The 12,730-nt window shown below is 38.3% G+C and overlaps 1 protein-coding gene across 2 annotated transcripts in view; it reads left to right on the plus strand.

Annotated features, from left to right (window-relative positions):
• The window catches only part of LUC7L2 (LUC7 like 2, pre-mRNA splicing factor), a 36,204-nt gene extending 24,208 nt beyond the window's left edge, over positions 1-11,996 (plus strand). For both annotated transcript variants that reach the window (XM_072867680.1, XM_072867671.1), the window contains 5 exons: positions 83-259; positions 2,470-2,561; positions 3,442-3,471; positions 4,382-4,576; positions 11,082-11,996. In XM_072867680.1, coding sequence (XP_072723781.1) covers positions 83-259; positions 2,470-2,561; positions 3,442-3,471; positions 4,382-4,576; positions 11,082-11,274 — 687 coding nt within the window. In that variant the 3' untranslated portion in view covers positions 11,275-11,996. The remainder of the gene's footprint in view (positions 1-82; positions 260-2,469; positions 2,562-3,441; positions 3,472-4,381; positions 4,577-11,081) is intronic.
• The last annotated feature ends 734 nt before the right edge of the window (positions 11,997-12,730 follow it).

Below are 12,730 nucleotides of genomic sequence, written 5' to 3' on the forward strand. Positions count from 1 at the left end.
ATTTGTAGTATATCTTTGGTAAAGTGTTATCTCTGTATTCCTGTGCATTCAGAAGTAACAGTTAGCAAATTGTTTTTTCTAGGAAGTATACAGGAATTCTATGCCTGCCTCCAGCTTTCAGCAGCAGAAGCTACGGGTTTGTGAAGTGTGCTCTGCTTATCTTGGTCTTCATGACAATGATCGACGACTTGCTGACCACTTTGGAGGAAAACTACATTTAGGATTTATTGAAATAAGAGAGAAGCTTGAGGAACTCAGGGTAAATAATTCTTATATTTTTGTGTGTGTATATGTGTGTGCTCCTACTTAATTATTTGCCAGGCAACCTTAATGGAATACTTCTTTCTAGGAGTGTGAATTTTTTTCATATTACGTTAAAATTTGGGATTTTATTAGTCTGCAAAACACGAAGCATTGTAATCTATTATCACTTATCTGGATAATTTGATAAGATTACATCTTTTGCACTGAGGTATATTAAAACACATGTTCAAAGTAATGCTTCTTGGGAACAAAGAATGCAATTCCACTTGTAAAATGGAGAACTCTATTTTGAATGACAGTGATGTTGCAACATATTTAGCAGTCATAGGACATAGCCAAATGAACTTTACTTTTAGCCAGTTGATTAGCAAAAGTAATAATGAGACTGTTGAAAATACAAGAACATGTAGTGGGCCTAAATAAGTAATATTTTATTTATTTAGTTAGGATAAAATGTTAATAGGGCTGGTGTTGAAATGCTTGGAGCTCAAACAGCCTGCTGTATGGTGAAAGACTAAAATTCAGTTTGTGTATTTTATCCGGACAAAGATTAGGAGGTGACTTTCATTCTATAGGTACCAACCCCTAAGGTTTTCTTTTTTTTTTTAAGTAATTTTTGAAGGCTTTTAAGCTTAACTGATAATAGATGAAATAAGTGAATTCCAACAACTCAAGGCTGTAGCTATCCAAAATCAGAATACAAAAGGTGTATATCTTGAAGTCAGGCTAGCTATTAAAATAATTGTTATGGAGAGGTTGCATGTTCTCTATGGCTTGAAGATTTGAAATCCAGTTGGAATATTATCCTAAACAACACTATCTTGACCAGAAATTATGTGCTGGGTGAAAGACTTACTGGAATTATATTCTAGACTTTTGGTATTCAAGAGGATGGATTTGGACACTGATGCCATTTATGATCTTAATATGCAAATTATGGAGTTCAAGGGTCAATTAAGCATTCAACTGTAGAAATCACTAAAGACAATAGCTAAGTGAGTTGAAGCCCTAAAAGCAGAAAACTCTTCTACTGAGTTTGAGTAAATTGGCTTGGTTTATATTTCATAATATTCCAGCTGTCTTGCATGGATACTGTGACTTACCCTTTGGAAAGCCCAACTCTTTCCATTGAGTATATTGGCAATTTAGGCTCCTAAATATAGCTGCTGTAACTTAAACCTTAGATGCCTAGAATAGATCATGTGTGCTTCCTCTCATCCCTCCATGAAATTATGCAAAGAGTCACTTGAACAAGAAACCTTGCTTTTAGTTAAATTACTGATATTGTACAAGGAAGTATAGATATAATTTGACATAAAGGGTTGAAATTACTGATTATTTACACCATTTGGAAAAAAATGCATGGATAATTATTTCACATTCCCAAAGCATCAATAAGTCTTTTGAAGTACTTCGCTAACAAAAAAAGAAAACAATAACTATCCCCTCCTTCCTCAGAGCTCTCCTCAGAGATCTAATCAAGATGCTGCTGGGGCAATTCCACATCTCAGAAGAAGGTCTTTACAAAGAGTTGAATTTCTTGCATCATGTCCAGAAGGTGGCAAGACTTGGGTTTGGCCAGATCTCCAGTTGTGAGTTCCACATCTGAGGGCCCTCTACTGAGCGTGCCTTGTCCCCAGTAGTAGTGAGTTCAACCTGGGGGCTATCAGCTGAAGCATCCTCTCTAATTATATGTCTCATGTTCACAATACAGAAACAAGTAGCCTCAAAACTAGGTATCAGCCCAACCAAGTCCTTTAAGACTAAGGTTTTCTTTATGTCACAGCGTAGCTGAAGGAGTTAATAAAACAATTAACTCTCCCGGTTCTGATTCCTTTCTACCTTTCCCCAGTGGCCAAAATATGATAGGAATGGCATGGAAACTCTCACCTTAAAGGCATGATTTACTGCTCTGAATTCCCCTTTGTGGAAAACTTAATATAACTCTACATATTTCAGGTCTTCATGTAACACCTGTCTATTTGCTGCAGCTCTTCTGCAATAACTTCTGTTTCTTGGAGGAAAAAAAAAGTACATACATATACACACACACACACTGAGGAAGAGAGAGGGAATAATATACACAAGGGAAAGGGAATATACATGAGAGAAAGAACTGATATTAACTGTCTAGATTATTTCTATAGCACTTTCATCTGAGAAATTTTGAAGTGTAACTTAATGAATATATTCCTTTAATTTTAGAGGATCGTGGCTGATAAACAGGAGAAACGAAATCAGGAACGTCTGAAACGTAGAGAGGAGAGGGAAAGAGAAGAAAGGGAGAAACTAAGGAGGTAGGGATCTATTTTAATTGCATATACATAATGACCTGTTAAAGTTTAATGGGAAAACTATGATGTAGTTCATACACACTTTTAAATCTGTAGAATCACAATAGTCTGCATTCCTTGGAAACGTACAAGGATTGTCAGTGAATTTCATGTCTAACTCTTAACACCTGAATTGTTTTCATAGAAAGCCTTTTTAAAAACTACAGGTAGAATTGTCTCTACATATTTGAACAAATGGCCTTTAAATGAGATAATTTTCAGGTGTGTGCCTTGTTTTGAGATCTGACAGATGTGAGCTTACACATGTGTGAGTTTCTAACAGATGTTAGATATTTTCTTTATAGATGTTAGATGTTTTCCTTATCGGAAGTAGTTGAATGTGTGGCTGAGGAAAGTAATTTCCTGTTCTTCTATGAAATAGTTGCTTCTAAGCCTTGTGGGGCTAGAGTTGAATGGAATCTGAACTGCAGTTCTCTTGAGATACCAGCTTCAGAGGTTAACAATGTAAACTTTGAAATCTGTTGCAGTCTGATAATATGTGACTGCCAAGAAATAAGGGAGTACTGACTTGAACTCTAAGCTTTTTCTGTGGGAGGGGTGGGAATAAAAAAGCAGATTAGATATTCTTTTGGGTTTGTAGTATGTGGGCTCAAAGATAAGTAAAAAAACCCAACAAACGTAAAACAGTTGTCAGAGGGATGTGTTTCCTGGTAAATATGTTACAAAGATGTTAACATCAAATAAAAGGCCTTTAAATAATTGCTAGTAAAATAAGAAATACAGTACCAGGTCAACTAGTTTGGTTTATTATTACTAAATTGTCCTTTATTTGATAATAAGATTCTGTAAGAAAAATTGATTTACTATTTTCCATTTATTTCAGGTCCAGATCCCACAGCAAGCATACCAAAAGGTATATAAATCTGCAGACAAGGAATACCATTAGTGAAGCCAGCCTTTCACAAGCTGGAACATAAGTTTGTCTAGCACTATTAGTTTAAGATGTCCATCTTTACAGACAAAGTATTCTGTTACATAGTCATCTCTCTGTGTGTTTATCACCATGCTACTGAGTTTATACATGTACGTTTGTTTTGTGGCTACTGCGATGCAACTTTTTGTCCCAAATAACACTTAGAACACAGAGAATTGCTCTTTCTTCAAAACAGAAGCTTGTGGTTAATACCTTTTGGTGAAAACTCATGTTTTTAAAATCCTAAGCATCAGGTCACTTGCAACGGATGACCCATCAACAGTACAAGTTTTCTTCCCAACCTACACAGTTGAAGGTCACCAGTGAGATATTACTGCAAAGTAATTTAAAAAAAAAAACAACAGAGAATCATGAATTTGTATGTTGTTCAGAACCTTCCAGACTAGTTTTATTGTAGTAGCTATGGGGAAGGATATAGTCCTGTTTTCTCAGAACATCATAATACATAGGTTCTGGCAGATGATCCCTATCACTGCATCATGAAGTTCTACAACTTTGCCTGATAAAGACAAGATTTTAAAATTTTAAAAAGCAGATTCTTTCCATATTTTTAATTCCTTTCAGAAGCCTGAGTTGGCTATGCTGTAACCATACATACAGTCATGAATTAACTGTAAAATTGTCTGCATTAGTCAAAAAGGAGTTTGTAGGATTTCTAATGTTGCTTTCCCGTCTCGGTTTGCCTGTGACAGGACAATGCAATAGCTCTGAATGCTGCAGACCATTCTCTATACAGGTTTGCTTATGTATAGAGTGCATAATATTCAAAGTACACTGATAGAGTAGCTAGGTGAATGCAGTGTCTGGTTTAAGTCCTTTCTGTTGCTAGATCTAGGTCCCGAGATCGCCGCAGACATCGGTCTCGCTCAGCCTCCCGGGAACGAAAGAGAAGAACTCGCTCCAAATCCCGTGAGAAACGCCATCGTCACAGGTCTCGCTCTAACAGCCGCAGCCGGAGTCGCAGCCATCATAGAAGCAGGCATAGTTCCAGGGAGAGAAGCCGAGAACGCAGCTCCAAAAAGAGGTAAATGTTGGCCTAGAAATAAATGGCTTTTCCTAGATGCATGATGAGAATTTTCGTGCTAAATTAAGTTTACATTTAGCACTTGGTATTTTAAACACACTTTGAGACTGTCTCAGATTTCAGTTACACCTTTAGCATATTTATGATTTGACATATAGTAGTGATTTTTTGTTTTTAAATAAAAATAATAGGGTTATGTATTATTTCTGTTTTGGAGGAGTGATATAAGATATTGGTGTCAAGTTGATAATACTGCCAGCTTCCTACAGTGTAGAAAGTGAAACGGTAGATCTCCATTTGAACCCAGGGATATCAGCAGTGATCTTACTGTCATCCATTTGGTTTTTCCCTTGGGCTCTTTTTCCCAGCACTGGGAGCCCATCTGTTGTGTTCTGTGCCAGATAAAAACAAGTTTAGATAAGCCTGAAAATAAACTTGTTGCGTTGAATCTGAAGATGTTGCTTTGCAAGGAAAGTGGCTCAACTGCTCATTGAAGGATTACTGCAGAGAGCAGTCTGGGTCTGTTGCTTTTGAATGATTCAATTGCTGTCTGCTCCTGAGGGTTTGCTGGCTTATTTTAGATGAGTGAGGTAAGCGTAATTTAGGAGAGTGTTGGAATTGCACAACGAGGCATCTGGTAGGGAGGTCTGCTCATAACCAGGATTCCTTTCTTGTATAGGTCAGCCACTGTGGCATAGATTTGAGTGCAGTACAGTGGACAGGGTGTGCAGTCTTAAAACCCTGACAGACCGTTGACTTGCAAGAAGAGAAAAGATCTGGTTTTGAAGTGGCCCTGCACATTTAAATCACAGGGTTTATAACTCAAATGATTTTAGGATTTAAGTCACCAAGGATGGAGAAGTATGTATTGAATGTGTTCAAGTATCTCATGGGCTCTTTGCCCTATAAATGAGCTTTTTTCATCCTGGAGTAGTTAGGTGATTGTAGTCCCATTGTGCTCTGTAAGAGAGCATAGAAGACAGGGTTGGTCCAAGTCTTTTTGTTCCCTTCTTTTTGTTGCAGATGGATAAAAGTTAAATGTCCAGCACTCTAGTTGATATAATCAATAGTGTCTGATATTTAAAATTCTTCAGGGTGTTCTTTACTTTAGTGTCCTGAAGTCAATGTTTCAGACTTGGCAATTTCCATCTTGATTGTAGCCTGTCATCACGGTTATCCTAAAGAGCCTGCCTCTTCAAGGCATTCACAATGGCAGATTAGCAAATCTTCAAACCTGTAGTTTTCAGTCTTAAAATAGGCATTTTCCTTTGAATCAACGCATTTGATAACTTGGATGAACCAATGTATAGAGCATATACTCAAATTGCCTTTAATTCTTCAACTTTGAAGTCCAGCCTTGCAAGACTCAATTTCAGTCCTTTGAACTATACTGATTGATTGTTCCGGGATTCTCATCGTAGTTGTTCAAACTCTCCAATATGATATGCACAATGCAAATGATGCATTGTCTTCTGTATGTTGGCAGAGAAATAGGGAAGAACAAGGAAATTATGTGGACTATTGCTGCTATCCATGTAACAGTCAGTCTCGGCTGCCAAAGGTGAACTGAAAAAGCACAAGGTGATTTGAAGATGAAGTCAGTGTCCTTTTGCAAGGTGCTATCAAAGGATAAGCCCTTCAAGCTTTGTTTTGTGTAAATGAGTTAAAAAAATATAGTGTAGTTCAGGGCACAAGATTTCAACCTTACGATATTCAGTACTGGAAATATTTCTTCTGATGTCAGTTCCTGCCGTGAAGGAATGAGGCACATGTGTTGGAAGAATCCTTGGTACAAATAAGAGTTTTGCATTACTGTTAACTTGAGGGGAAAAATTGCTGTGCCATCATTAGCAGCTCATAGCTCTTATTTCTCTGAGGTCAAGTAAAATTTTTGCTCTTAAAGTATGTATGTTGTGTTTTCAAGAGACTAAAGAATCCTTAGAGCTATGATCTTGCTGCACTGGGACCGGGATAGCTATTGAACTTGCAGCCAGGCTGGATACCTCCTTTTTAGAGATGCCCTTCTAGCCGTTAAAGCTGCTTTTCACATGAATGTGGGAGAAGTCTTTCTGTTGAATACCATACCGTTGTTGATGCCAACATCCAAAATAAACCTGAGCTTACAGGCACAAATATATTATACTTCCTTGTCTCCTAAGAACTGTCTCTCTAGTCCAGGGAAGTACTCGTTGCCAAATACTATTTTCTGATTTTTTTTTTTGAGGAATTTCTTAAAGTCCTGATATGAAATACTTTTATTCAAGCCTGTCTTCCTTAAGCTCAAAACATTCAGTTGTCCAAGGAATTCTGGGCAAGAATACTCTGGAAAATAGAAGACACTCCAGCAAGTTACGGCTCCTTCCTGAAGAAGTTAGCCTTTTGGTTTTGAATAACCAAATGAATTCAGATCTGGGGAACAAGGCGCTTTTGCCAAACTGTTGCAGAAGAGCAGAGTGTGATACCAGAAGCAACAGAAGGATGGCTGAAAGCTGCAGCAGTGGCAGCCCATGGTGCCACTAATTCTAGGGCTTTAAGAGAAGTGTGGAGTTGTGGTTGCTATGTGGGAAGAGTTGCATCATTTTATGTTAACCTAAAGCCTTCTCTGTGATTTTTGGGCTTGGTTAAAGTACCATAAAATACAGTTATTGTAGGCTGCTGAACCCTGCTGTAAAAGCTATTTATGTGTCTGGGGTTTTTTCAGTTTTGATCACAGAATCGTATAGGTTGGAAAAGACCTTTAAGATCATCGAGTCCAACTGTTAACCTAACACTACCAAGACCACCACTATACCATGTCCCTAAGCACCACATCTACACGTCTTTTAAATACCTCCAGGGATGGCAATTCAACCACTTCCCTGGGCAGCCTGTTCCAATGCTTGACAACCCTTTCAGTGAAGTAAAATTTCCTAATATCCAGTGTAGACGTCCCCTGGTGCAACTTGAGGCCATTTCCTCTCATCCTATCACTTGTTACCTGGGAGAAGAGACCGACCCCCACCTCTCTACAGCCTCCTTTCAGGTAGTTGTAGAGAGCCATAAGGTCTCCCCTCAGCCTCCTTTTCTCCAGGCTAAACAACCCCAGTTCCCTCAGCCACTCCTCAGAAGACTTGTGCTCTAGACCCTTCACCAGCTTCATTGCTCTTCTTTGGACACACTCCAGCTCCTAAATGTCTCTCTTGTAGTGAGGGGCCCAAAACTGAACACAGTATTTGAGGTGCGGCCTCACCAGTGCCGTGTACAGGGGGACGATCACTTCCCTAGTCCTGCTGGCCATGCTATTTTTGATACAAGCTAGGATGCCATTGGCTTTCTTGGCCACCTGGGCACTCTGGTGGCTCATATTCAGCTGGCTGGATCACATCCATTATGGCTTCAATATGTAAGCATACTAGGCAATTAGACTCCTTACTGGAGAAACTCTTGATGTGCTTCTCCTGGAATTCATTTTCCCATTTTGTTCTGTATAACAACATTATCACAGGCAAACATTGTTTGCAGCAAACCATGCAGTTCCTTCTGGTTTTCCTGTCTGCCCTTCTTCAGAAAGTATTTTTCTGAAGAGACTGTCACATAAAATGAAAAGCTGCCACCTCTCAGATACTTCTTCATTCTGAAAGCAAAGGAATGTTTATTATGTGCTATATCTGAGAAAATTTTACAAGTACATAAATTCATCTGACAAACGTGTTTTCTTTAATCTGTATCATCATTCACCCTATGAACATGTGGATAGATTTAAATCTCTTAATGGCTGGGATCTTGTTTCAAATTCATAAGTTATAAGGAGCGGACCTCCACACTCTGTGGGCACAACTGAAGGTATACAAAGTATCTGGCAATAGTAGCAAATGTGTCTAAGATAATGGGAACCCCTCTGGTAATAACAGCAACATGCCTAAGGTAATAGCAACCTTAGGTCTACCTAGGCTTGGATTACTGGCTTACCAAGAGCAGGTCTAAATAAAGTCCTACTTTTCATCGCTGTTAGCTGTAAGTTCCAAATAACTAAAATGAATCATCTTTCATCTCATTAGAAACAAAATATGTAATTTGTGCTTCTTGATTTGCAATGAGAAAGTGAATATTTGCAGTTAGATGTTGAGATGCGTATTCTGATAAGATCAGTCATGACAGCAGACCTAAATGTGGGTAAACTGAGAGATGGTTGTGTCAGTGTGCTTGAGCCCACTTGCAAGAATTCATGTGACAAGGGCTAATGTCCTCCCTTACAGACATTGTATGGACAAATAGAGTACCTGAAGTAATAAGATGGGGCTTCATTTCACCTGGCTTTAGATGACTAAGCCAGATGTAAATCTTGTGAGTCTCATTACAGACTCATCTGACATAATTTTGTCTATTTTAAGATGAGACGAATCATGCCTTAAAGTGTCTATTTCTTCTGCTGACTGTTAAGGAAATCTGGCTGATTAGCTTAGATGTCTACACTGCAGGCATTTAAAGCTGGGTGAGATAGATCCCACTCTTAGCATTTAGATTATTTTTTTTTTTTAATATCCTTCAGGTCTTGCTTGACAACAGAATATTCTAGCCCTATGTTAATTCTCTGCTGTGTTAGAGAAGTACACACTTCCACTTAATTTTCTTTTTTTTTTTTTTTTGAAGAGAAAGAGGGGGAGGGGAGCACAGGCCTGTTTAGTCAAACATCTTACCGCTTGGTAGGTTTGAAACTGTAGCTACATCTTTCCTTGCTTTCCTAGATCTGACTGGCTGCCCTAGGACTTTTGTCCAAGGCTACTTATGGTTTTTTGTCCTCAGACCCGATGCAGACATCCACAGATACTGTCTTGGAACCAGTATCACATAACATGGTTCACGTTCACATTGGTGAACGTGGCAGTGTGGATGCTGCCTGCATATCTGGTGAACGGGGCGGTTTCTGCTGAAGAATCCACTTGATCAGTTAGGAAGTAATGCTTTCTGAGCATTCTAGATAATGTAAGTCTAGTAGAGGTTCTGATTCTTAAAGGCTATACCTTGCACTTGAGAAAGGCAGGAATGGTATTTTAGTTCTAAGTCTTGTGGTAGTAATACTGCTTGCTAAAGCAATTGTATAAACTTTCACATTGCTATGCTGTGATTCATTAAAGCCAGTCTTCCTTCTTGTCACCTGATTAGAGGCTCGCCTGTAGAGAGATGGGACAGCTGGATGAATGCACCTTGCATTCCCCCCAAAACGCGCTGGATGAAAAGCCAAAGCTGTGGATGGCATCACGTCCTATCTGTCTGCCTATTCTAGGATTAATTACTAGTTAGCCTGAGTCAATCAGTTTGAAAGCATTGTTACTTCTGCAGGGGACTAACAGCGCAAAATACTTGTGAAACAGCTGTACTAACTCTAGTATTAACTTCTTATTTGGCATGTGGCTCCTCTTCTTATTTGACATGTAGTCTGTGGAATAGGAGTAATGCCTGTGGATATCAGTGTTTGCAAATACTGTCTTGCAAAACACTACATTGTAGGGAAAGTGATCTTTCCAGCAGAGGAACTAAAATGAAAAGTCACTTCTTTGTAAGCTTATAAAAGGAAATTAGTGCAGGAGCATTTTACAGACTTTAGTTTTGAAGCTTTGAGGTGATGACAGTAACTTTCTGCAAGTGGAAACAGTACAGTCTTACTGTCCAGTACACCAGATTTTTTGACTAAGAAATTAGTGGCTAGCTTTATAGCATGCTGTTAAGATTTTTCTGTGAAACTATGTATTAGATTCTTTTATGCTCGCAGTACATCTTAAAATGAATATGTGATGTTTTTCAACACCAGGCTTACATGCACTCTGTGAGGGAATATAGAGGAGGATGTCTAATCCATTTTTTTTCCAATACAGGCAGCTCATTGAATTTAAAACTATGTGGACTGTTTAACAGAACAGCTCTTTTTCTGGCTCCATTGTAAAGGTTTTGGGAGATGCCTGTTATCAGAATAAAATAACTTAAAAGAATATCACCTCAACATTGCAAAGTCACACAAGGGATAATTCTTCTAATAAAACCTAACTGTAGCACAGATTCCAGATTTGGGGTTTATTTGTCATGCAGTAGCCTCATTCCAGAATTACACAAGTTAATTCCCCCCTGCTTTTAATCAAACTCCCATTTTTTACACATTTTTTAAGTTTGTAATTTATACATCTGAGAGAGGCTAGACATTCTTCTCAAGTTAAGAGACTACAGATGAGAAATTTCAATTAAACCTCTGTTAATGCAAGCTTGAGGGCAGAGGTTGAAAATAAGTGAAGCACGTTGACCTTAATCTGGGCTCTGTAATAAATGTAGATTAAATTCTGCCTCTACCAATATTTGTCTTTTGAAATTGGAAGTAGGAAAGGGAGAAAAGTAGAATGATTTCTTATGCCTTCTCATACACTTCTATTTATATAATTCTAAAGTTGGTTGGAAAAAGAAGTATAACATCAAAATGCTGTTTGATAGCTACAGATTTGTGACTAACTTGAATTCTCAAATTTACTGCACTTTTCAGATCCTCAAAAGAGAGATCTTCCAGAGACAAAGAACGTTCAAGAGATCGTGATAGAACATCACGTGATAAAGATAGAAGCTCAAGAGAGAGGTCACCGCGCGATTTCAAAGACAAGAAACGTTCTTATGAAAGTGCTAATGGCCGATCAGAAGACCCGAGGAGCTCAGAAGAGCGTGAAGCAGGGGAAATATAACTGGCTGTATATTCACCTGATCTCTAGCTTCCTATGGAGTTGCATACTATGGTTTAGTTTACAGTTGTTCAAAGGGACACCAGTGAGCAGTTCCACACACTGATCCAACTAGGGTAGATGTACAGTACATAAAAGTGGTTATAACAAAGTCAGAATTAAACCCCATCAATTAATGATGCCTAAAGCTGGGTCCTGGACTTCCACCAAGTTGTAAAACTTTTCTGAAAGATTTGTCTTTATTCAGGACAACAGTTTTATGTACCAAGATGCAGATCTCAATGTTTTTAATCTCCTTTCCAATACAAGTTAGTGAACAAATTATATTGTACTACTTGCCTTGGGTGCTTTTGAACCTTTATAAATTCTCCAATTCTGCTCCAGTCAAAACAGCAGCATTGAAAGGTTGTATTTTGGGGGATTTTTTTGTTTGCTTTTTTTGTAAGAGGGTGGGTGAATGGATATTAACTTTTACTCTGAGGTTATGTTCCCAGTGATTTTTTTTGTTTGGGAACCTAGAAGTTGATTACAGTGGGAGCATTTAGACAGGCATGTGTGCTGGAGAAAGCGGAAATGTCTTTTTACAGTGCCTATTTAGACCTGGAAATTGAACAGCTGTTGCATTACATCTTTTTTTATTTCTACTTAAATTTTGAAATCAAAGCCAGTCCCATATCTGTACCATTTGATTGGTATGTGTTCAATATATTTGTTTTTTTCCATAAGGACTCTTTCTGCTTTTTCTTGTGGGGTGTAAACGGCACATCCTGAATTGTATTAAAAACAAACAAAAAACCAGCAACAACAAACAAAAATTAAGAACAAAAATAAAAAAAAAATAAAAAAGGAAACCACATTGTCCAATAACTTGCAAGGATATACTGGTCTCTTAAGGTGGTTACTTAGCAGTTCAGTCATTTGAAAACTAGCATTCGGTTATTAAGAGTTTTTAACGTGCACATGTGCTCTAGGAGAAGCAGACTTTCTGATTACAATCCTGACTGTCCTAAGATCTTCAAAGACAAAACCATGTGGAATTATAATGATCATGGCACAACCACTACCTCCTTAATGACTTCAATTTCAAAAAGCAGTATTTCATTTAAGTGCAAGCCGCCTTAACATAAAGGCGTTGCTGTCGATTCTGTCAGATTGAAAGTGCTTTGGGGCATATAAATTATTAAGGTATGCCCTACCCTCACATGGAACAATGAGGAGATTGGTAAGTTCTCCTTGAGATAGCACCACTGAGTTACTTAACAGTGATGCTTAAGAGCAGTGTTTGTAATGATTTATTGGCATTTTCAGCAGGTTCTGCAGACTCTCCTCTGATCTGCCTAGTCCAAGTGCCTCTGTAGGCCTGCTAATTATGGGTGTGTAATATCACTATAAATTCACTGTGTGCGTTTTTCCTCAGTGTCTTTTCTGCAGCCTCTTCAGTATGGTCAGAACACATGGG

This window comes from Ciconia boyciana, chromosome 1 (genome assembly GCF_034638445.1).
Source record: "Ciconia boyciana chromosome 1, ASM3463844v1, whole genome shotgun sequence".
NCBI lineage: Eukaryota > Metazoa > Chordata > Aves > Ciconiiformes > Ciconiidae > Ciconia > Ciconia boyciana.